At 51.7% G+C, this 24,983-nt stretch overlaps 1 protein-coding gene across 1 annotated transcript in view; it reads right to left on the bottom strand.

The window, feature by feature from the left end:
* The window catches only part of FBXO41 (F-box protein 41), a 181,233-nt gene that overhangs the window by 28,916 nt on the left and 127,334 nt on the right, over positions 1-24,983 (bottom strand). The window contains exons 4-9 of the mRNA XM_083161396.1: positions 20,834-21,059; positions 18,314-18,396; positions 12,223-12,572; positions 11,854-12,086; positions 8,796-8,911; positions 7,068-7,220 (exon numbers count right to left, since the gene is read on the bottom strand). Coding sequence (XP_083017522.1) covers positions 7,068-7,220; positions 8,796-8,911; positions 11,854-12,086; positions 12,223-12,572; positions 18,314-18,396; positions 20,834-21,059 — 1,161 coding nt within the window. The remainder of the gene's footprint in view (positions 1-7,067; positions 7,221-8,795; positions 8,912-11,853; positions 12,087-12,222; positions 12,573-18,313; positions 18,397-20,833; positions 21,060-24,983) is intronic.

Below are 24,983 nucleotides of genomic sequence, written 5' to 3'. Positions count from 1 at the left end.
TGTGTGACAGCTGGCAGTGCCCAGTGTAACAGGTGTATTGCTGGCTGCCCAGCGTACATCAGTGCGAGGTATATGTGTGTGACAGCTGGCAGTGCCCGGTGTAACAGGTGTATTGCTGGCTGCCCAGTGTTCCCCAGTGTGAGGTATATGTGTGTGACATTTGGCAGTGCCCAGTGTAACAGGTGTATTGCTGGCTGCCCAGCGTTCATCAGTGTGAGGTATCTGTGTGTGACAGCTGGCAGTGCCCGGTGTAACAGGTGTATTGCTGACTGCCCAGTGTTCCCCAGTGTGAGGTATCTGTGTGTGACAGCTGGCAGTGCCCGGTGTAACAGGTGCATTGTTGACTGCCCAGTGTTTCACAGTGTGAGGTATATGTGTGTGACAGCTGGCAGTGCCCAGTGTAACAGGTGTATTGCTGGCTGCCCAGCGTTCATCAGTGTGAGGTATCTGTGTGTGACAGCTGGCAGTGCCCGGTGTAACAGGTGTATTGCTGACTGCCCAGTGTTCCCCAGTGTGAGGTATCTGTGTGTGACAGCTGGCAGTGCCCGGTGTAACAGGTGTATTGCTGGCTGCCCAGCGTTCCCCAGTGTGAGGTATATGTGTGTGACAGCTGGCAGTGCCCGGTGTAACAGGTGCATTGTTCACTGCCCAGTGTTTCACAATGTGAGGTATATGTGTGTGACAGCTGGCAGTGCCCAGTGTAACAGGTGTATTGCTGGCTGCCCAGCGTTCATCAGTGTGAGGTATCCGTGTGTGACAGCTGGCAGTGCCCGGTGTAACAGGTGTATTGCTGACTGCCCAGTGTTCCCCAGTGTGAGGTATATGTGTGTGACAGCTGGCAATGCCCGGTGTAACAGGTGTATTGCTGGCTGCTCAGCGTTCCCCAGTGTGAGGTATATGTGTGTGACAGCTGGCAGTGCCCAGTGTAACAGGTGCATTACTGACTGCCCAGTGTTCCCCAGTGTGAGGTATATGTGTGTGACAGCTGGCAGTGCCCAGTGTAACAGGTGCATTACTGACTGCCCAGTGTTCCCCAGTGTGAGGTATATGTGTGTGACAGCTGGCAGTGCCCGGTGTAACAGGTGTATTGCTGACTGCCCAGTGTTCCCCAGTGCGAGGTATATGTGTGTGACAGCTGGCAGTGCCCGGTGTAACAGGTGTATTTCTGGCTGCCCAGTGTTCCCCAGTGCGAGGTATATGTGTGTGACAGCTAGCAGTGCACGGTGTAACAGGTGTATTTCTGGCTGCCCAGCGTTCATCAGTGTGAGGTATATGTGTGTGACAGCTGGCAGTGCCCGGTGTAACAGGTGTATTGCTGGCTGCCCAGCGTTCATCAGTGTGAGGTATCTGTGTGTGACAGCTGGCAGTGCCCAGTGTAACAGTTGAATTGCTGGCTGCCCAGTGTTCCCCAGTGTGAGGTATTATGTGTGTGACAGCTGGCAGTGCCCGGTGTAACAGGTGTATTGCTGGCTGCCCAGTGTTCCCCAGTGTGAGGTATCTGTGTGTGACAGCTGGCAGTGCCCGGTGTAACAGGTGTATTGCTGGCTGCCCAGTGCTCCCCAGTGCGTGGTATATGTGTGTGACAGCTGGCAGTACCCGGTGTAACAGGTGTATTTCTGGCTGCCCAGCGTTCATCAGTGCGAGGTATATGTGTGTGACAGCTGGCAGTGCCCGGTGTAACAGGTGTATTGCTGGCTGCCCAGTGTTCCCCAGTGTGAGGTATCTGTGTGTGACAGCTGGCAGTGCCCGGTGTAACAGGTGTATTGCTGGCTGCCCAGTGTTCCCCAGTGTGAGGTATATGTGTGTGACAGCTGACAGTGCCCAGTGTAACAGGTGTATTGCTGGCTGCCCAGCGTACATCAGTGCGAGGTATATGTGTGTGACAGCTGGCAGTGCCCGGTGTAACAGGTGTATTGCTGGCTGCCCAGTGTTCCCCAGTGTGAGGTATATGTGTGTGACATTTGGCAGTGCCCGGTGTAACAGGTGTATTTCTGGCTGCCCAGTGTTCCCCAGTGTGAGGTATATGTGTGTGACAGCTGGCAGTGCCCGGTGTAACAGGTGTATTGCTGGCTGCCCAGTGTTCCCCAGTCCGAGGTATATGTGTGTGACAGCTAGCAGTGCCCGATGTAACAGGTGTATTTCTGGCTGCCCAGCGTTCATCAGTGTGAGGTATATGTGTGTGACAGCTGACAGTGCCCGGTGTAACAGGTGTATTGCTGGCTGCCCAGTGTTCCCCAGTGTGAGGTATATGTGTGTGACAGCTGGCAGTGCCCGGTGTAACAGGTGTATTGCTGACTGCCCAGTGTTCCCCAGTGCGAGGTATATGTGTGTGACAGCTGGCAGTGCCCAGTGTAACAGGTGCATTACTGACTGCCCAGTGTTCCCCAGTGTGAGGTATATGTGTGTGACAGCTGGCAGTGCCCGGTGTAACAGGTGTATTGCTGACTGCCCAGTGTTCCCCAGTGCGAGGTATATGTGTGTGACAGCTGGCAGTGCCCGGTGTAACAGGTGTATTGCTGGCTGCCCAGTGTTCCCCAGTGCGAGGTATATGTGTGTGACAGCTAGCAGTGCCCTGTGTAACAGGTGTATTTCTGGCTGCCCAGCGTTCATCAGTGTGAGGTATATGTGTGTGACAGCTGGCAGTGCCCGGTGTAACAGGTGTATTGCAGGCTGCCCAGTGTTCATCAGTGTGAGGTATCTGTGTGTGACAGCTGGCAGTGCCCAGTGTAACAGGTGTATTGCTGGCTGCCCAGTGTTCCCCAGTGTGAGGTATATGTGTGTGACAGCTGGCAGTGCCCGGTGTAACAGGTGTATTGCTGGCTGCCCAGTGTTCCCCAGTGTGAGGTATCTGTGTGTGACAGCTGGCAGTGCCCGGTGTAACAGGTGTATTGCTGGCTGCCCAGTGTTCCCCAGTGCGTGGTATATGTGTGTGACAGCTGGCAGTGCCCAGTGTAACAGGTGTATTTCTGGCTGCCCAGCGTTCATCAGTGCGAGGTATATGTGTGTGACAGCTGGCAGTGCCCGGTGTAACAGGTGTATTGCTGGCTGCCCAGTGTTCCCCAGTGTGAGGTATATGTGTGTGACAGCTGGCAGTGCCCGGTGTAACAGGTGTATTTCTGGCTGCCCAGTGTTCCCCAGTGTGAGGTATCTGTGTGTTACAGCTGGCAGTGCCCGGTGTAACAGGTGTATTGCTGGCTGCCCAGTGTTCCCCTGTGTGAGGTATATGTGTGTGACAGCTGGCAGTGCCCAGTGTAACAGGTGTATTGCTGGCTGCCCAGCGTACATCAGTGCGAGGTATATGTGTGTGACAGCTGGCAGTGCCCGGTGTAACAGGTGTATTGCTGGCTGCCCAGTGTTCCCCAGTGTGAGGTATATGTGTGTGACATTTGGCAGTGCCCAGTGTAACAGGTGTATTGCTGGCTGCCCAGCGTTCATCAGTGTGAGGTATCTGTGTGTGACAGCTGGCAGTGCCCGGTGTAACAGGTGTATTGCTGACTGCCCAGTGTTCCCCAGTGTGAGGTATCTGTGTGTGACAGCTGGCAGTGCCCGGTGTAACAGGTGCATTGTTGACTGCCCAGTGTTTCACAGTGTGAGGTATATGTGTGTGACAGCTGGCAGTGCCCAGTGTAACAGGTGTATTGCTGGCTGCCCAGCGTTCATCAGTGTGAGGTATCTGTGTGTGACAGCTGGCAGTGCCCGGTGTAACAGGTGTATTGCTGACTGCCCAGTGTTCCCCAGTGTGAGGTATCTGTGTGTGACAGCTGGCAGTGCCCGGTGTAACAGGTGTATTGCTGGCTGCCCAGCGTTCCCCAGTGTGAGGTATATGTGTGTGACAGCTGGCAGTGCCCGGTGTAACAGGTGCATTGTTCACTGCCCAGTGTTTCACAATGTGAGGTATATGTGTGTGACAGCTGGCAGTGCCCAGTGTAACAGGTGTATTGCTGGCTGCCCAGCGTTCATCAGTGTGAGGTATCCGTGTGTGACAGCTGGCAGTGCCCGGTGTAACAGGTGTATTGCTGACTGCCCAGTGTTCCCCAGTGTGAGGTATATGTGTGTGACAGCTGGCAATGCCCGGTGTAACAGGTGTATTGCTGGCTGCTCAGCGTTCCCCAGTGTGAGGTATATGTGTGTGACAGCTGGCAGTGCCCAGTGTAACAGGTGCATTACTGACTGCCCAGTGTTCCCCAGTGTGAGGTATATGTGTGTGACAGCTGGCAGTGCCCAGTGTAACAGGTGCATTACTGACTGCCCAGTGTTCCCCAGTGTGAGGTATATGTGTGTGACAGCTGGCAGTGCCCGGTGTAACAGGTGTATTGCTGACTGCCCAGTGTTCCCCAGTGCGAGGTATATGTGTGTGACAGCTGGCAGTGCCCGGTGTAACAGGTGTATTTCTGGCTGCCCAGTGTTCCCCAGTGCGAGGTATATGTGTGTGACAGCTAGCAGTGCACGGTGTAACAGGTGTATTTCTGGCTGCCCAGCGTTCATCAGTGTGAGGTATATGTGTGTGACAGCTGGCAGTGCCCGGTGTAACAGGTGTATTGCTGGCTGCCCAGCGTTCATCAGTGTGAGGTATCTGTGTGTGACAGCTGGCAGTGCCCAGTGTAACAGTTGAATTGCTGGCTGCCCAGTGTTCCCCAGTGTGAGGTATTATGTGTGTGACAGCTGGCAGTGCCCGGTGTAACAGGTGTATTGCTGGCTGCCCAGTGTTCCCCAGTGTGAGGTATCTGTGTGTGACAGCTGGCAGTGCCCGGTGTAACAGGTGTATTGCTGGCTGCCCAGTGCTCCCCAGTGCGTGGTATATGTGTGTGACAGCTGGCAGTACCCGGTGTAACAGGTGTATTTCTGGCTGCCCAGCGTTCATCAGTGCGAGGTATATGTGTGTGACAGCTGGCAGTGCCCGGTGTAACAGGTGTATTGCTGGCTGCCCAGTGTTCCCCAGTGTGAGGTATCTGTGTGTGACAGCTGGCAGTGCCCGGTGTAACAGGTGTATTGCTGGCTGCCCAGTGTTCCCCAGTGTGAGGTATATGTGTGTGACAGCTGACAGTGCCCAGTGTAACAGGTGTATTGCTGGCTGCCCAGCGTACATCAGTGCGAGGTATATGTGTGTGACAGCTGGCAGTGCCCGGTGTAACAGGTGTATTGCTGGCTGCCCAGTGTTCCCCAGTGTGAGGTATATGTGTGTGACATTTGGCAGTGCCCGGTGTAACAGGTGTATTTCTGGCTGCCCAGTGTTCCCCAGTGTGAGGTATATGTGTGTGACAGCTGGCAGTGCCCGGTGTAACAGGTGTATTGCTGGCTGCCCAGTGTTCCCCAGTCCGAGGTATATGTGTGTGACAGCTAGCAGTGCCCGATGTAACAGGTGTATTTCTGGCTGCCCAGCGTTCATCAGTGTGAGGTATATGTGTGTGACAGCTGACAGTGCCCGGTGTAACAGGTGTATTGCTGGCTGCCCAGCGTTCATCAGTGTGAGGTATCTGTGTGTGACAGCTGGCAGTGCTCAGTGTAACAGGTGTATTGCTGGCTGCCCAGTGTTCCCCAGTGTGAGGTATATGTGTGTGACAGCTGGCAGTGCCCGGTGTAACAGGTGTATTGCCGGCTGCCCAGTGTTCCCCAGTGTGAGGTATATGTGTGTGACAGCTGGCAGTGCCCAGTGAAACAGGTGTATTGCCGGCTGCCCAGCGTACATCAGTGCGAGGTATATGTGTGTGACAGCTGGCAGTGCCCGGTGTAACAGGTGTATTGCCGGCTGCCCAGTGTTCCCCAGTGTGAGGTATATGTGTGTGACAGCTGGCAGTGCCCAGTGTAACAGGTGTATTTCTGGCTGCCTAGCGTTCATCAGTGTGAGGTATATGTGTGTGACAGCTGGCAGTGCCCGGTGTAACAGGTGTATTGCTGACTGCCCAGTGTTCCCCAGAGCGAGGTATATGTGTGTGACAGCTGGCAGTGCCCGGTGTAACAGGTGTATTGCTGACTGCCCAGCGTTCCCCAGTGTGAGGTATATGTGTGTGACAGCTGGCAGTGCCCAGTGTAACAGGTGCATTACTGACTGCCCAGTGTTCCCCAGTGTGAGGTATATGTGTGTGACAGCTGGCAGTGCCCGGTGTAACAGGTGTATTTCTGGCTGCCTAGCGTTCATCAGTGTGAGGTATATGTGTGTGACAGCTGGCAGTGCCCAGTGTAACAGGTGTATTGCTGGCTGCCCAGCGTTCCCCAGTGCGAGGTATATGTGTGTGACAGCTGGCAGTGCCCTGTGTAACAGGTGTATTGCCGGCTGCCCAGTGTTCCCCAGTGTGAGGTATATGTGTGTGACAGCTGGCAGTGCCCAGTGTAACAGGTGTATTTCTGGCTGCCTAGCGTTCATCAGTGTGAGGTATATGTGTGTGACAGCTGGCAGTGCCCGGTGTAACAGGTGTATTGCTGACTGCCCAGCGTTCCCCAGATTGAGGTATATGTGTGTGACAGCTGGCAGTGCCCAGTGTAACAGGTGCATTACTGACTGCCCAGTGTTCCCCAGTGTGAGGTATATGTGTGTGACAGCTGGCAGTGCCCGGTGTAACAGGTGTATTTCTGGCTGCCTAGCGTTCATCAGTGTGAGGTATATGTGTGTGACAGCTGGCAGTGCCCAGTGTAACAGGTGTATTGCCGGCTGCCCAGTGTTCCCCATTGCGAGGTATATGTGTGTGACAGCTGGCAGTGCCCGGTGTAACAGGTGTATTGCTGGCTGCCCAGTGTTCCCCAGTGTGAGGTATATGTGTGTGACAGCTGGCAGTGCCCGGTGTAACAGGTGTATTTCTGGCTGCCCAGCGTTCATCAGTGTGAGGTATATGTGTGTGACAGCTGGCAGTGCCCAGTGTAACAGGTGTATTGCCGGCTGCCCAGCGTTCCCCAGTGTGAGGTATATGTGTGTGACAGCTGGCAGTGCCCGGTGTAACAGGTGTATTGCTGGCTGCCCAGTGTTCCCCAGTGCAGGATATCTGTGTGTGACAACTGGCAGTGCCCAGTGTATTGTTAGTGTAGGGCGGAAGTATACGGTATACGTATAAGATGCTGTCCCCTGCTGTCATTACCTGTACGTCACAGCTTGCAGTGAGCGGCAGTAGCAGCTGGCCAGCCATAGCGAGCGGTCAGTCAGGATGTTTGGACAGTGGGATATTCGCAGGATTAGCAGGTTCCCCCCAGTTGCTTTGAGCAGAGATTCCAGACCGGCTTCAAGACATCCCCTAGTGACAGGAAAACAGGAGCTGTCCAGTGATGTGACTGCTCCCGTACAGCGGGGAGACTGAGCAGTCTGCACTGGTGACACTGGGGCCGCTGGTGGTGAGGATGGCGCTGGGGCCGCTGGTGGTGAGAATGGCACTGGGGCCGCTGGTGGTGAGAATGGCGCTGGGGCCGCTGGTGGTGAGAATGGCGCTGGGGCCGCTGGTGGTGAGAATGGCACTGGGGCAGCTGGTGGCGAGGATGGCACTGGGGCCGCTGGTGGTGAGGATGGCACTGGGGCAGCTGGTGGTGAGAATGGCACTGGGGCCGCTGGTGGTGAGGATGGCGCTGGGGCCGCTGGTGGTGAGAATGGCGCTGGGGCCGCTGGTGGTGAGAATGGCGCTGGGGCCGCTGGTGGTGAGAATGGCACTGGGGCCGCTGGTGGTGAGAATGGCACTGGGGCCGCTGGTGGTGAGAATGGCGCTGGGACCGCTGGTGGTGAGAATGGCGCTGGGGCCGCTGGTGGTGAGGATGGCGCTGGGGCCGCTGGTGGTGAGAATGGCGCTGGGGCCGCTAGTGGTGAGAATGGCGCTGGGGCCGCTGGTGGTGAGAATGGCACTGGGGCCGCTGGTGGTGAGAATGGCACTGGGGCCGCTGGTGGTGAGAATGGCGCTGGGGCCGCTGGTGGTGAGAATGGCACTGGGGCCGCTGGTGGTGAGAATGGCGCTGGGGCCGCTGGTGGCGAGAATGGCGCTGGGGCAGCTGGTGGTGAGGATGGCGCTGGGGCCGCTGGTGGTGAGAATGGCGCTGGGACCGCTGGTGGTGAGAATGGCGCTGGGGCCGCTGGTGGTGAGAATGACGCTGGGGCCGCTGGTGGTGAGAATGGCACTGGGGCCGCTGGTGGTGAGAATGGCGCTGGGGCCGCTGGTGGTGAGAATGGCGCTGGGGCCGCTGGTGGTGAGAATGGCGCTGGGGCCGCTGGTGGTGAGAATGGCACTGGGGCCGCTGGTGGTGAGAATGGCGCTGGGGCCGCTGGTGGTGAGAATGGCTCTGGGGCCGCTGGTGGTGAGAATGGCACTGGGGCCGCTGGTGGTGAGAATGGCACTGGGGCCGCTGGTGGTGAGAATGGCGCTGGGGCCGCTGGTGGTGAGAATGACGCTGGGGCCGCTGGTGGTGAGAATGGCGCTGGGGCCGCTGGGGGTGAGAATGGCGCTGGGACCGCTGGTGGTGAGAATGGCACTGGGGCCGCTGGTGGTGAGAATGGCGCTGGGGCCGCTGGTGGTGAGAATGGCGCTGGGGCAGCTGGTCGTCAGAATGGCACTGGGGCCGCTGGGGGTGAGAATGGCGCTGGGGCCGCTGGTGGTGAGAATGGCACTGGGGCAGCTGGTGGTGAGAATGGCACTGGGGCCGCTGGGGGTGAGGATATGGGCAGGAATAGGCAGGGCTGGATCTAGGGGATTATATGTAGCCATCTTCAGGACAGGGTTATGCTGACAGACTCTAAGGACTGGGTGAGGTAGAGCAGGGACAGAGGGATAAGTCACCAAATACTGCAGACACAGATGTGGGGTAGGATGGGGAAGGGTCTGTGGTCTCACCTTGTGCTTTTCATGTATTCCTCCTTGGTCTCTTTCTTCCCTCTCAGCCGGGGTTTGAGGTTCTGCAGGGTCAGAGAGTGCGTCTGTGTGCACCACTGGGATAGGGTGACCAGGAACTGCAGGGGAGGAGAGGACAGAATGAGCATGGGGATATACAGTATATATATATATAGGCAGGTATACAGTGCGGCACTCTGGACAACTTGTAAAGAAATTACTGGACACAAAGCTCCGTTCGTATCATACGAATACGAAGTTGTTCAGAGTGCCGCACTGTATACCTGCCTATCTCTCCTCTACAATTGTGATTGGATGTGGGGCACCGGACCAAGCTGCATGACTTCCTCATAGTGCCGGGTCACTTCTTCAAGTATATATATATGTGTGTAGCGATGATGTCCGGCACTCCCCGCATTCCATATGTAGCGAAAGCATTGGTAAGGCGTCACTCCGGGTCTTAAGTGAAAAGGTATTTAATGTGAGGTGGTCAACGCCGTTTCGGGTGTTACTCCGTCGTCAGGACCAAATGCTCAAAAAAGCATTTGGTCCTGACGACGGGGTAACACCCGAAACGGCGTTGACCGCCTCACATTAAACACCTTTTCACTTAAGACCCGGAGTGACGCCTTACCAATGCTTTTGCTATATATATATATATATATATATATATATATATATATAGTGGGGTATTAAGCCTGGCACTCCTATACTTGGACAACCTCCGCGGGTGCCTCCTGGCACATATATATACAGAATGCTTCGCACAGAAATCAGCGGCACTCCACGAGTATAAACAAATACTTTTACAATGGGATTGTGGTGGATTTTCCTGTAGGAGAAGGATCTCATTTAGGAGGACTCATCTGGTGTTATCTGTATTGTAAAACAATGTAATATAAGTCTACACTAAAAGAATTGGTCCAGCACTGAATGCATAGGATATTTTTTTCACAGAATTGGGCTGATATATTACAATTCTAATCCCCGGTAAGGAAAGCTATCTCGGGATTCCTTTAAAGAATTAGGGTGGTTAGATCCAGCTCCAGGAAGATTTACTGTAGCCTTCTAAGGACGAGATTTAACACGTCTGGATACTCATTGGAAGAATTTGAACTATTTCCCCTGATGAAGTCTATATTAGACGAAACGCGTTGGGACATTGTTTGAACTATATAAGAGTCGAATAAAGAACCTTCTTGGAAATCCAACGTTTTTGGTTTTATGAACTTTGGTGTGATACATGGACATTTAATATAGGCGCTATACCACCATTTGGGAAGTATATATATATATATATATATACACACCGTGGTCTGAGCTAATATGTGACCTGAGCTACTAGTGCCCTAGTTACTGTAGGTCTGGTGTCATCTGCTGCTGTGCGCACTACTGTGATAGGATAACCAGGAACTGCAGGGGAGGAGAGTGAATCTGTGTGCACCACTGTGATAGGGTAACCAGGAACTGCAGGGGAGGAGATGTGTCTGTGTGCACCACTGTGATAGGGTAACCAGGAACTGCAGGGGAGAAGAGTGCGTCTGTATGCACCACTGTGATTGGGTAACCAGGAACTGCAGGGGAGGAGATGTGTCTGTGTGCACCACTGTGATAGGGTAACCAGGAACTGCAGGGGAGGAGATGTGTCTGTGTGCACCACTGTGATAGGGTGACCGGGAACTGCAGGGGAGGAGAGTGTGTCTATTTGCACCACTGTGATAGTGTGACCAGGAACTGCAGGGGAGGAGAGGGCATATGCGTGCACCACTGTGATAGGGTGACCAAGAACTGCAGGGGAGGAGATGTGTCTGTGTGCACCACTGTGATAGGGTAACCAGGAACTGCAGGGGTGGAGAGTGTGTCTGCGTGCACTACTATGATAGGGTGACCGGGAACTGCAGGGGAGGAGAGTGTGTCTATTTGCACCACTGTGATAGTGTGACCAGGAACTGCAGGGGAGGAGAGGGCATATGCGTGCACCACTGTGATAGGGTGACCAAGAACTGCAGGGAAGGAGAGTGCATCTGTGTACCCCACTGAGATAGGATGACCAGGAACTGCAGGGAAGGAGAGTGCATATGTGTGGACCACTGTTATAGGGTGACCAGGAACTGCAGGGGAAGAGAGTGTGTCTGTGTGCACTATTGTGATAGGATAACCAGGTACTGCAGGGCAGGATCACCACTGTGATAGGGTGACCAGGAACTGCCTGGGAGGAGACTATGTCTGTGTGGACCTCTGTGATAGGGTGACGAGGATCTTCAGGGGAGGAGAGAGTATCTGTGTGCAGTGATATGGTGGCCTGGACTGCAGGGGAGGAGAGTGCATCTGTGTGCACCACTGTGACAGGGTGTGGCTGTGTGCATCACTGTGATAGGGTACCATGAACTGCAGGGGAGGATAGTGCATCTGTGTCCACCACTGGTATAGGGTGACCAGGAACTGCAGGGGGGGGGGAGAGAATGCTTATGTGCACCACTTTTATAGGGTGACCAGGAACTGCAGGGGAGGAGATTGCATCTGTGTTGACCACTGTGATAGGGTGACCAGAAACTTCCGGGGAGGAGAGTGTGTCTGTGTGCACTACTGTGATAGAGTGACCGGGAACTGCAGGGGAGGAGCATGTGTCTGTGTGCATCACTGTGATAGGGTGACCAGGAACTGCAGGGGAGGAGAGTGCATCTGGGTGCACCACTGTGATAGGGTGACCAGAATCTGCAAGGCAGGAAAGTGCATCTGGGTGCACCACAGTTATAGGGTGACCGGGAACTGCAGGGGAGGAGCATGTGTCTGTGTGCATCACTGTGATAGAGTGACCAGTTTATAGTCTATGAAGGGTGAGGCAGTGCCTCACCTGGCTCCCTTTTCTGTACATCTCTTATCAAACTCAGAAAATCTCAGGTAGTATATACTGCTGCACATGTGTATAATGCCGGCATGTACCCCTGGGCTCATATATTGTGTGTAAATCTGGCTCTGTCATTTGCCAGGGACTACTCAGCCATTTACCTCAATGCAGGTCCCTGGATACAGCAGACCCACAGATAGCCACAGTCCTCACCTTCGAAGTGATTCGTGCATTCTCCAGGAAAACCCGGGTCCAGACAGCCGGGTGCCGAGCAACGAACTTCCAGTCCCGGCTGACTTCAGCAGCCCGCAGCAGGGTCTTGGTATCGAGGTAGGTGAATATACAGAATAGCGCTGCCCTCATCTTCAGGATCTCCGGGCTGATGACCTCATTAGTACGGGACGGACTCCCCTTCTCCGGCCTCAGCAAGCGCCCGTCACAGCGACCTGCAGGGAGAGTATATGGACATACATTCGGCTGATGGGAAGGTGATGGCCTATTCCCCGCTACCGCAGCCTCTGTCACTGTCCCTTACCCCTATAGTAAGGCCCTAGGAGAGTAGAGGCTATGGTCCAGACTCACCCTTAGGCCGGCAGCCTCCTGACGTGCGGCCTGTGCTGAGCTCTGCAGACCCAATGCTCTCCTGATCCCAGACCTCGGCCTCAGATTCGGTGGTCCTGGACCCTACGTCTGATATGTCTCCCTCTTCTCCTTCTGTGCTGTTCCTGTAGGGCCGGCGGTGCCAGTTCTGGATGGCTTGCCTGCGGAGGCCCGAGCTACGGTTGTTGTTCCTCTCAAAGCTGCTGTCGCCTCCGTGGTTGTTCCCTGGGTAAGTCTGAGCATCCATACAGTCATCTACTGCCACCTGCTCTGGTCCATCGCTGTCATAGCAGCCGGAGCTCTGGGATACGGTCTTCACCCTTCCCGGGACCCTGCAAGCAGATAAAGGTGGCGCTCTCAGTCATTAGCATACACTGAGGCCCAGTCACATTGGGCCACATGTGTAATGGGATCTACCGCCCAGGATCACACTGCAATATCCTATCGGCGGGATATGCAATCTGCCTCGCCAGGGTTCGGTTACCACCCATAGAAAAGCAGATTCCCCTTTTATATGCTGTACCCCAATAGAGTCTTTGCACAGAGCCTGATTATCTATAGGCCGCACCTGACATTTCTTCATTTCTTAGTAAAAACATGGCTTTACGTAGCTCGGCCATGACTATCCCTGCACTGTCTTTACTTTATATATAAGAGAGAGATATACACTGATTGTGTATCCCTCTACAGTACCGCTTACTGCTGTGTATTAATGCAGTGTATCCCTCTACAGTACCGGTTACTGCTGTGTATTAATGCAGTGTATCCCTCTACAGTACCGGTACTGCAGTGTATTAATGCAGCATATTCCTCTACAGTACCACTTATTGCTGTGTATTAATGCAGTGTATCCATCTACAGTACCGCTTACAGCTGTGTATTAATGCAGTGTATCCATCTACAGTACCGCTTACAGCTGTGTATTAATGCAGTGTATCCCTCTACAGTACCGCTTACTTCTGTGTATTAATGCAGTGTATCCCTCTACAGTACCACTTACTGCTGTGTATTAATGCAGCGTATCCCTCTACAGTACCGCTTACTGCTGTGTATTAATGCAGTGTATCCCTCTACAGTACCGGTTACTGCTTTGTATTAATGCAGTGCATCTCTCTACAGTACCGGTTACTGATTTGCATTAATGCAGTGTATCCCTCTATAGTATCGCTTACTGCTGTGTATTAATGCAGTGTATCCCTCTACAGAACCACTTACTGCTGTGTATGAATGCAGTGTATCCCTCTATAGTACCACTTACTGCTGTGTATTAATGCAGTGTATCCCTCTACAGTACCGCTTACTGCTGTGTATTAATGCAGTGTATCCCTCTATAGTACCACTTACTGCTGTGTATTAATGCAGTGTATCCCTCTATAGTACCGCTTACTGCTGTGTATTAATGCAGTGTATCCCTCTACAGTACCGCTTACTGCTGTGTATTAATGCAGTGTATCCCTCTATAGTACCACTTACTGCTGTGTATTAATGCAGTGTATCCCTCTATAGTACTGCTTACTGCTGTGTATTAATGCAGTGTATCAATCTACAGTACCGCTTACTGCTGTGTATTAATGCAGTGTATCCCTCTATAGTACCGGTTACTGCTGTGTATTAATGCAGTGTATTCCTCTACAGTACCGCTTACTGCTGTGTATTAATGCAGTGTATCCCTCTATAGTACTGCTTACTGCTGTGTATTAATGCAGTGTATCCCTCTACAGTACTGCTTACTGCTTTGTATTAATGCAGTGTATCCCTCTACAGTACCGCTTACTGCTGTTTATTAATGCAGTGTATCCCTCTATAGTACCGCTTACTGCTGTGTATTAATGCAGTGTATCCCTCTATAGTACCGCTTACTGCTGTGTATTAATGCAGTATATCCCTCTACAGTACCGCTTACTGCTTTGTATTAATGCAGTATATCCCTCTACAGTACCGCTTACTGCTGTGTATTAATGCAGTGTATCCCTCTACAGTACCACTTACTGCTGTGTATTAATGCAGCGTATCCCTCTACAGTACCGCTTACTGCTGTGTATTAATGCAGTGTATCCCTCTACAGTACCGGTTACTGCTTTGTATTAATGCAGTGCATCTCTCTACAGTACCGGTTACTGATTTGTATTAATGCAGTGTATCCCTCTATAGTATCGCTTACTTCTGTGTATTAATGCAGTGTATCCCTCTACAGAACCACTTACTGCTGTGTATGAATGCAGTGTATCCCTCTATAGTACCACTTACTGCTGTGTATTAATGCAGTGTATCCCTCTACAGTACCGCTTACTGATGTGTATTAATGCAGTGTATCCCTCTATAGTACCACTTACTGCTGTGTATTAATGCAGTGTATCCCTCTATAGTACCGCTTACTGCTGTGTATTAATGCAGTGTATCCCTCTACAGTACCGCTTACTGCTGTGTATTAATGCAGTGTATCCCTCTATAGTACCACTTACTGCTGTGTATTAATGCAGTGTATCCCTCTACAGTACCGCTTACTGCTGTGTATTAATGCAGTGTATCCCTCTATAGTACCACTTACTGCTGTGTATTAATGCAGTTTATCCCTCTATAGTACCGCTTACTGCTGTGTATTAATGCAGTGTATCAATCTACAGTACCGCTTACTGCTGTGTATTAATGCAGTGTATCCCTCTATAGTACCGGTTACTGCTGTGTATTAATGCAGTGTATCCCTCTACAGTACCGCTTACTGCTGTGTATTAATGCAGTGTATCCCTCTATAGTACTGCTTACTGCTGTGTATTAATGCAGTGTATCCCTCTACAGTACTGCTTACTGCTTTGTATTAATGCAGTGTATCCCTCTACAGTACCGCTTACTGCTGTTTATTAATGCAGTGTATCCCTCTATAGTACCGCTTACTGCTGTGTATTAATGCAGTGTATCCCTCTATAGTACCGCTTACTGCTGTGTATTAATGCAGTGTATCCCTCTACAGTACCGCTTACTGCTTTGTATTAATGCAGTATATCCCTCTACAGTACCGCTTACTGCTGTGTATTAATGCAGTTTATCCCTCTACAGTACCGCTTACTGCTTTTTATTAATGCAGTATATCCCTCTACAGTACCGCTTACTGCTGTGTATTAATGCAGCGTATCCCACTATAGTACCGCTTACTGCTGTGTATTAATGCAGTGTATCCCTCTATAGTACCAGTACTGCAGTGTATTAATGCAGCATATTCCTCTACAGTACCACTTATTGCTGTGTATTAATGCAGTGTATCCATCTACAGTACCGCTTACAGCTGTGTATTAATGCAGTGTATCCATCTACAGTACCGCTTACAGCTGTGTATTAATGCAGTGTATCCCTCTACAGTACCAGTACTGCAGTGTATTATTGCAGCATATTCCTCTACAGTGCCACTTATTGCTGTGTATTAATGCAGTGTATCCATCTACAGTATCGCTTACAGCTTTGTATTAATGTAGTGTATCCCTCTACAGTACCGGTTACTGCTTTGTAATAATGCAGTGTATTCCTCTACAGTACCACTTACTGCTGTGTATTAATGCAGTGTATCCCTCTACAGTACCACTTACTGCTGTGTATTAATGCAGTGTATCACTCAACAGTAGCGCTTAGTGCTGTGTAATAATGCAGTGTATCCCTCTATAGTACCGTTTACTGCTGTGTATTAATGCAGTGTATCACTCAACAGTAGCGCTTAGTGCTGTGTAATAATGCAGTGTATCCCTCTATAGTACCGCTTACTGCTGTGTATTAATGCAGTGTATCCCTCTACAGTACCGGTTACTGCTTTGTAATAATGCAGTGTATTCCTCTACAGTACCACTTACTGCTGTGTATTAATGCAGTGTATCCCTCTACAGTACCACTTACTGCTGTGTATTAATGCAGTGTATCCCTCTATAGTACCGTTTTCCTTCTGTGTATTAATGCAGTGTATCCCTCTACAGTACCACTTACTGCTGTGTATTAATGCAGTGTATCCCTCTATAGTACCACTTACTGTTGTGTATTAATGCAGTGTATCCCTCTATAGTACCGCTTACTGCTGTGTATTAATGCAGTGTATCCCTCTACAGTACCGCTTACTGCTGTGTATTAATGCAGCGTATCCCTCTATAGTACCGCTTACTGCTGTGTATTAATGCAGTGTATCCCTCTACAGTACCGATTACTGCTTTGTACTAATGCAGTGTATTCCTCTACAGTAGCACTTACTGCTGTGCATTAATGCAGTGTATCCCTCTACAGTACCACTTACTGCTGTGTATTAATGCAGTGTATCCCTCTATAGTACCGCATACTGCTGTGTATTAATTCAGTGTATCCCTCTACAGTACCGCTTACTGCTGTGTATTAATGCAGTGTCTCCCTCTATAGTACCGCTTAATGCTGTGTATTAATGCAGTGTATCCCTCTATAGTACCGCTTACTGCTGTGTATTAATGCAGTGTATCCCTCTACAGTACCGCTTACTGCTCTGTATTAATGCAGTATATCTCTCTACAGTACCACTTACTCTTGTGTATTAATGCAGTATATCCCTCTACAGTACCGCTTACTGCTGTGTATTAATGCAGTGTATCCCTCTATAGTACCGCTTACTGCTGTGTTTTAATGGAGTTTATCCCTCTACAGTACTGCTTACTGCTGTGGATTAATGCAGTGTATCCCTCTACAGTACCGCTTACTGATGTGTATTAATGCAGTGTACGCCTCTTCAGTACCGCTTACTGCTGCAACACTCTGCGGTCCTCACATTGTACAGCGCAGTACTCCATCCCACTGTGGGGGAATTTATGTACTTGGCACTGTGGGGGCATTTATGTATTTGGCCGTAATGTGTAAAAAGGGGAACTCTGCTGCCGTAATTTAAATATTGGAGACAATTGTGCTGTGTAATATAAATTGGTATTCGTTTGAGGCCACGCCCCTTCCCCATGAAGCCACTCCCCTATATTTTTGGCTTGAGCACCCACCAGCAAAAACATAAATCGGCACCTATGGCTGCGAGAAGCCTCCAGTGGGTGTCTTAAAACAAACCCAGCAGCTGCTACATTTGCATATTTGTACAGAGTGACTTCGTACAGGATTGTCGATGCGAAAGCATTTAAAACGGTCTCTGAATCAGGCCCAAAGTGACCAGATGCTGGCACTGGGAGTCACACCAGGGTGACACTGAACTGCATAACAATGTATACATGTTCCCAGCATTGGGAAACACATTATCTGGAGCCAAGAAGCAGACATCTCGTAAACTATTCTGCACTGGGAGAATAACTGTCTGCACCTGAGACAAGGGAATAAGCCCCGAGGACACGGGCAACGTGTAACCCTGCAGCTAGTCTCAGCCTATAGAAATAAGTTGTGTTGCTGAGTGATATCATATTGAACTCTTGGAACAAATGAAGATGAGGGATTTCCAGTGTGTTGCAACACTAGATGTACAGTAAATCAGGGTTGCCGACTTTCTTATTCTCCTCTCTGGGAGAAGCCCGGAGAGGAGAGATTCAGTAGTCACTCAGGGGGCGGGCTTAAGCGTGACATCACTAAGCCCCGCCCCCATGCTGTTAAACCAGCAAATTCAGGGATCTCCGTGGAGCGGGCGGGGCTAATATGACGCGATTGTGTCATTTTAGCTCCGCCCCCTCCTCTGAGACCCGAGGATTGCGGCATTTTAATGCCGCAATCCGGGGGACAGTGGGGGTCCCCCCTGAATCTGGGAGGATTGCCCACCCTTCCGGGGGGCCGGGAGGGGGCCCCGATTTTCGAGGACTCCCGGAAATTCCGGGAGGGTCGGCAACCCTGCAGTAAATGTGTTATATTGGATGTGTTGGCCAATCAGCCATTTCATTCTAAGGGGCAGATGTATCAAGCTTCAAAAAGTGATAAAATGGAGAGTGATAAGCAACCAGCCAATCAGCTCCTACCTGTCATTTTTCAAACCCATCCTGTAACATGACAGGTAGGAGCTGACTGGCTGGTTATTTATCACTGCCCATTTGATCACTTTTGAACTTGATACATCTGGCCCTAAGCCTGAAAGCCAGAAAAGTAGAGAACTTACCCAATGCAGGAGGATGATCGCTGGTTCGACACTGGGTATGATCCACGAGTGGCTGAGCCGGACCCCTGGTGCCTGTCCGTCCTCTATAGGAAGAGAGTGAAGGTACAGGTCATTACCGACTGGCTGTATGATCACACCGACAGGGGACATTGTAACTCTACAGTCACACATCAGTGAGTACGAGGCCATGTACGAGGCCATGTAAGAGACCATGTACGAGGCCATGTACGAGGCCATGTATGAGACCATGTACGAGGCCATGTACGAGGCCATGTAAGAGACCATGTACGAGGCCATGTACGAGGCCATGTACGAGGCCATGTACGAGGCCATGTACGAGGCCATGTACGAGGCCATGTATTAGACCATGTACGAGGCCATGTACGAGGCCATGTATGAGGCCATGTAAGAGGCCATGTATGAGGCCATGTATGAGGCCATGTATGAGGCCATGTACGATGTCATGTACGAGGCCATGTAAGAGACCATGTACGAGGCCATGTAAGAGACCATGTACGAGGCCATGTACAAGGCCATGTATTAGACCATGTACGAGGCCATGTACGAGGCCATGTACGAGGCCATGTAAGAGGCCATGTATGAGGCCATGTACGAGGCCATGTATGAGGCCATGTACGAGGCCATGTATGAGACCATGTACGAGGCCATGTACGAGGCCATGTACGAGGCCATGTATGAGACCATGTACGAGGCCATGTACGAGGCCATGTATGAGACCATGTACGAGGCCATGTATGATGCCATGTATGAGGCCATGTACGAGGCCATGTATGAGGCCATGTACGAGGTCATGTATGAGGCCATGTACGAGGCCATGTACGAGACCATGTACGAGGCCATGTACGAGGCCATGTACGAGGTCATGTACGAGGCCATGTATGAGGCCATGTACGAGGCCATGTATGAGGCCATGTACGATGCCATGTATGAGGCCATGTACGAGGCCATGTATGAGACCATGTACGAGGCCATGTATGAGGCCATGTACGAGGCCATGTATGAGGCCATGTACGAGGCCATGTATGAGGCCATGTACAAGGCCATGTATGAGGCCATGTACGAGGCCATGTATGAGGCCATGTACGAGGTCATGTATGAGGCCATGTACGAGGCCATGTATGAGACCATGTACGAGGCCATGTAAGAGGCCATGTACGAGGTCATGTACGAGGCCATGTATGAGGCCATGTACGAGGCCATGTATGAGGCCATGTACGATGCCATGTATGAGGCCATGTACGAGGCCATGTATGAGGCCATGTACGAGGTCATGTACGAGGCCATGTACGAGGCCATGTACGAGGCCATGTATGAGACCATGTACGAGGCCATGTATGAGACCATGTACGAGGCCATGTATGAGGCCATGTACGATGCCATGTATGAGGCCATGTACGAGGCCATGTATGAGACCATGTACGAGGTCATGTATGAGGCCATGTACGAGGTCATGTACGAGGCCATGTATGAGGCCATGTACGAGGCCATGTATGAGGCCATGTACGATGCCATGTATGAGGCCATGTACGAGGCCATGTATGAGACCATGTACGAGGCCATGTATGATGCCATGTATGATGCCATGTATGAGGCCATGTATGAGACCATGTACGAGGCCATGTATGATGCCATGTACGAGGTCATGTACGAGGCCATGTATGAGGCCATGTACGAGGCCATGTATGAGACCATGTATGAGGCCATGTACGAGGCCATGTAAGAGACCATGTATGATGAGGCCATGTATGAGGCCATGTACGAGGCCATGTATGAGGCCATGTACGAGGTCATGTATGAGGCCATGTACGAGGTCATGTACGAGGCCATGTACGAGGCCATGTATGAGACCATGTACGAGGCCATGTACGATGCCATGTATGAGGCCATGTACGAGGCCATGTATGAGACCATGTACGAGGCCATGTACAGGGTATGAGGTGGCTATAGGGTGGCTGCAGGGTGCGAGAGGTGGCTGCAGAGTGCGAGGTGGCTGCAGGGTATGAGGTGGCTATAGGGGGCTGCAGGGTGTGAGGTGGCTGCAGGGTGCAGGGTGGCTGCAGAGTGTGAGGTGGCTGCAGAGAGCCAGGTATCCCCCATGATTCACATTCACATGATTAAATCCGCACTTGTCTACAAAACCTGCACATTTCCATTACTAAAAATTGCCAGAAATCGCAAGCAAATTCTGATCTTGTGTAAAAATCGCACCCAATAACATTTATAAATTTCGGCCGAAAATTGCAAATGTGACATTTTTTAGAAACCTAAAAATTCGCACCCTATTCCATTTCGCCCATGATGTCAATGTTGGCAGCAAAGTGAAGCGCTGTATTGGAGGAGTGTGGGGGAAGGAGGGGGGTCCGTAAGGTGGGAATAGGATGATGAGGGTCAGAAGTGTGTAGTGAGAGGATGGCCGGCCTACCAGAGGTACCGGAGGAGGAACAGACCAGAGACCTATAGATGAATTTGCCTACGGTACTGTCTATGTCTGGCTCGTACCTGTCGGGGCCCCTGTATCCGGTTATCCTGCACCTTGTACCCGGGGATGCTGCACCTCCCCAGGCTCCCATTGGGGGTAGATCCGCAGCTGCTGATAATCTGCAGCTGTTTCTCAGCCCTGTCCGCGCGGTCCAGGAGCTCCTCGATGAACTGCTGCAGCCGCACCTTGGCGTTGGCCTCTCGGCTCGCTGTCTCCTTTAGGAAAAGGTCAATCTCCACCACTTCCCTGCCGGACAGAAGAGATTGCAGCTTTTATAGCACCAACATATTACACAGCGCAGTACAGACAAAGCCTATCATGCTCAGAAGTCCCTTCCCCCACGGAGCTTACAGTCTGCACACACTAGGGGGAGCCCATGCAAACTCCACACAGATGGTGCCTGGACCCCAGAGCTGCAGAGCTGGAACACAATGAAAAGTGATTGTCATTATTACATTATTATTATTATTACATTATTATTATTATTATTATTATTATGTTATTGCGTGTTCGTGTGTTTGTCAGGGTATTGATACAGCTAGTAGTGTAATTAGAAGTTACATTGTAACATACACAGCGAGTGACATGTAATAGGATGCGATTTTTAGTCATCGCACCATATCGCATGTTTAGAATTTGCAGATTTTTAGCCTCATTCGCAAATGTAATAGGATGTGATTTTATAGGTAGAAATGGAATTCGCATGCGATTTATGGCGATTTTTGGTAACGGAAATGTGCGATTTTTTTACACATGTGCACGTCGCCATAATTAAAAAAAACAGCGTGGGCTCTGCCCAAGCTGAACCGTGCTTTGGCCGGGGGAACTAGTATAAATAGTTTCCCCCGGCTGTGGCATTACCCTGCTAGCTGTTTGGGTCCGGTGCCGGTTGTCAAAATAAGGGGGACCCTTCTCATCTTGGGACCCAGGACCGGCCCTTGAGCCTGGTGATGGTTTTAGAATTTATGGGGTATCCCCTATGTTTTCTCCATCCCTTGAATTCTTAAAACCGGGATTGGTTCTATGAGCCCGGGGCTGGTTATGCTCAGGGGTGTGTGTGTGTGTGTGTGTGTGTGTGTGTGTGTGTGTGTGGGGGCGGGGGAGTAGTTTTATTTCTACTTTAACAGCCCCCCAGGTAAAATCCACCACTCTTCCCAGTCTGTGATTAGCACTGACTTCACTGTGATTGGCACTGACTTTCTATTAGAAGTTCGACCTGCCAGTCCCCCAAGGCAGTCCCATCGAGGCTGGCGGCCGGCGCATGTGCAGTACCGAAGAAGCTACTGCGCATGCGTCGACCACTCGGCGGGAACCGGGACCGACGGCTAGGACAGGGTCCCTGGGATAAGCACATCGGCGGCAGCGGAGGGGGTCCCGCATCACGGCAGCCCTCCTCCTCTGCAGCGGTAAGAGCCTCCGCTGTACAGAACCATGAACAGATCTCACCGGTCAGTGCGTGGTTCCGTCAGATTCGCCAGGCTGAACTTGATTTTTGGTAACGCAAATCAATAATCGCACCCAATTACATTTGTAAGTTGTTTATTTTATAATGGCAAAACATTTGGATGCGAATTGAAGTGTGAGAAAAAACCAACTGGTCAAAATGTGCGAATTTTGTGGCAAAAAGTGCGATTTTTACTGCAAAACGCATCCTATTAAATGTGCGAATTACCCCAAAAATGTGAATTCAGACTTTTTTTGGGCGAAAAATCGGCACTGGAATTGAATAGGGCGAAAATTGGCAATATTTCGCCAAGTGAAAAATTCACCCGGTATTGAATACCCCCTAGACTGCATTATCAGTATCCCTCTATGGGGGAAGTGTTTGGTGTCCGCCACTAGATGGCGTCTGGTGGAGCAGTTCCAGTTTTGCACCATTCACATGCATTACTGTTGTTCCGTCATTGTGACCACAGCTCTATACTGGGCCGACTCAGGCCTAAACCGAGACCAAACTTCAATCCAAGTGTTCCATAGCTCAACTTACACCCCTTTAACAGCGGGACAAAAACCCAGTGACAGCACCTCCCCTCCCCCTTTCCCCGGCATTATGCCGGGTCAGGAGGCAACTCTAAAAGAGGTCACAAGCCGGGTCTGAAATCCCAGGTGTGACATGGCTTTTTGGAACTCAGCTGGTCTGTGAGCGGGGGGGCATCTGGGTGTGCTAAGGCCAGGATGTCACATACAGCATTTGTCACCTGTGTCTCCACCGCTGATGTGACAATAAGGAGTTAACACTTTATCATGCTTTCCATAATAATGCGGTGCTGCGTGTTTATTTATAAACCTGATTACGGCGCCTGCACAATGCAGAACAGCGGGACGCGCAGCCTCACCTTTCCCGAAGTCTTTGTGTTATTCCTGACTGAATGGAGTCACACAGAGCCGGCCAATTACCATCTAACATGACTGCCCTCCATCCACCTGGAGGAATAGATGTGGGAACCGGCGGACAGAGGAGCGTGGGGTCCTGGAGGAATGCATGTGGGAACCGGTGGACAGAGGAGCGTGGGGTCCTGGAGGAATGGATGTGGGAACTGGCGGACAGAGGAGCGTGGGGTCCCGGAGAAATGGATGTGGGAACCGGCGGACAGAGGAGCGAGGGGTCCTGGAGGAATGGATGTGGAAACCGGCGGACAGAGGAGCGTGGGGTCCTGGAGGAATGGATGTGGGAACCGGCGGACAGAGGAGCGTGGGGTCTGGAGGAATGGATGTGGGAACCGGCGGACAGAGGAGCGTGGTCCCTGAGGAATGCATGTGGGAACCGGCGGACAGAGGAGCGTGGGGTCTGGAGGAATGGATGTGGGAACCGGCGGACAGAGGAGCGTGGTCCCTGAGGAATGCATGTGGGAACCGGCTGACAGAGGAGCGTGGGGTCCCGGAGGAATGGATGTGGGAACCGGCTGACAGAGGAGCGTGGGGTCCCGGAGGAATGGATGTGGGAACCGGTGGACAGAGGAGCGTGGGGTCCCGGAGGAATGCATGTGGGAACCGGCGGACAGAGGAGCGTGGGGTCCCGGAGAAATGGATGTGGGAACCGGCGGACAGAGGAGCGTGGGGTCCCGGAGGAATGGATGTGGGAACCGGCGGACAGAGGAGCGTGGTCCCTGAGGAATGCATGTGGGAACCGGCGGACAGAGGAGCGTGGGGTCTCGGAGAAATGGATGTGGGAACCGGCGGACAGAGGAGCGTGGGGTCCTGGAGGAATGGATGTGGGAACCGGCGGACAGAGGAGCGTGGGGTCTCGGAGAAATGGATGTGGGAACCGGCGGACAGAGGAGCGTGGGGTCTCGGAGAAATGGATGTGGGAACCGGCGGACAGAGGAGCGTGGGGTCCTGGAGGAATGGATGTGGGAACCGGCGGACAGAGGAGCGTGGGGTCCTGGAGGAATGGATGTGGGAACCGGCGGACAGAGGAGCGTGGGGTCCTGGAGGAATGGATGTGGGAACCGGCGGACAGAGGAGCGTGGGGTCCTGGAGGAATGGATGTGGGAACCGGCGGACAGAGGAGCGTGGGGTCCTGGAGGAATGGATGTGGGAACCGGCGGACAGAGGAGCGTGGGGTCCTGGAGGAATGGATGTGGGAACCGGCGGACAGAGGAGCGTGGGGTCCTGGCAGAGAGGAGCACATCTCCCCCATACAATAATTATCCCAGCACCAGACACTTTTCCTGCGTTTCCTTGGCCAGTAATATCGTACTCTGTTTGGGTGGAGTATATGCATCTATATAATAAATCTGTAAGGTATATCCTGTCGCCTATACGCTGGCGTGGTAGGAGTTGCCTTGAGGTGATAATTAATATTTGCTGGTATCCCATGAAAGAGGGATTTATGTGGATATGCTGTAAATAATGAATAATAGGCCCCTGGATGTGACAGCAATGCATATATCTATGGCAGCTGCCTGCGCAGTGTACTAGCACATTGCTGAACAACACAACGTGCTCCGCAAACAGGCCCATGCTAAAACGCGGAACCACAGCCTAATATACTTATAGCACAGAGCTGAACAGGCCGCTGAGGTGTAAGATGCACCTGTCAGCATGATCTGAGGGGCTGTGGTATGGCTGGGGGCTGCCATGTGTGCAGAGATGTGGGTTATGGTGTCAGATGCAGGACACCTGGCTGGTTACTTATAGCACAGAGCTGAATAGGCCGATGAGGTGTAA

This window comes from Crinia signifera, chromosome 1 (assembly GCF_055691185.1).
Source record: "Crinia signifera chromosome 1, ASM5569118v1, whole genome shotgun sequence".
Lineage (NCBI taxonomy): Eukaryota > Metazoa > Chordata > Amphibia > Anura > Myobatrachidae > Crinia > Crinia signifera.
The sequence above is the reverse complement of the archived record's forward strand: the minus strand, read 5'-3'. Positions and strand labels throughout refer to the sequence as shown.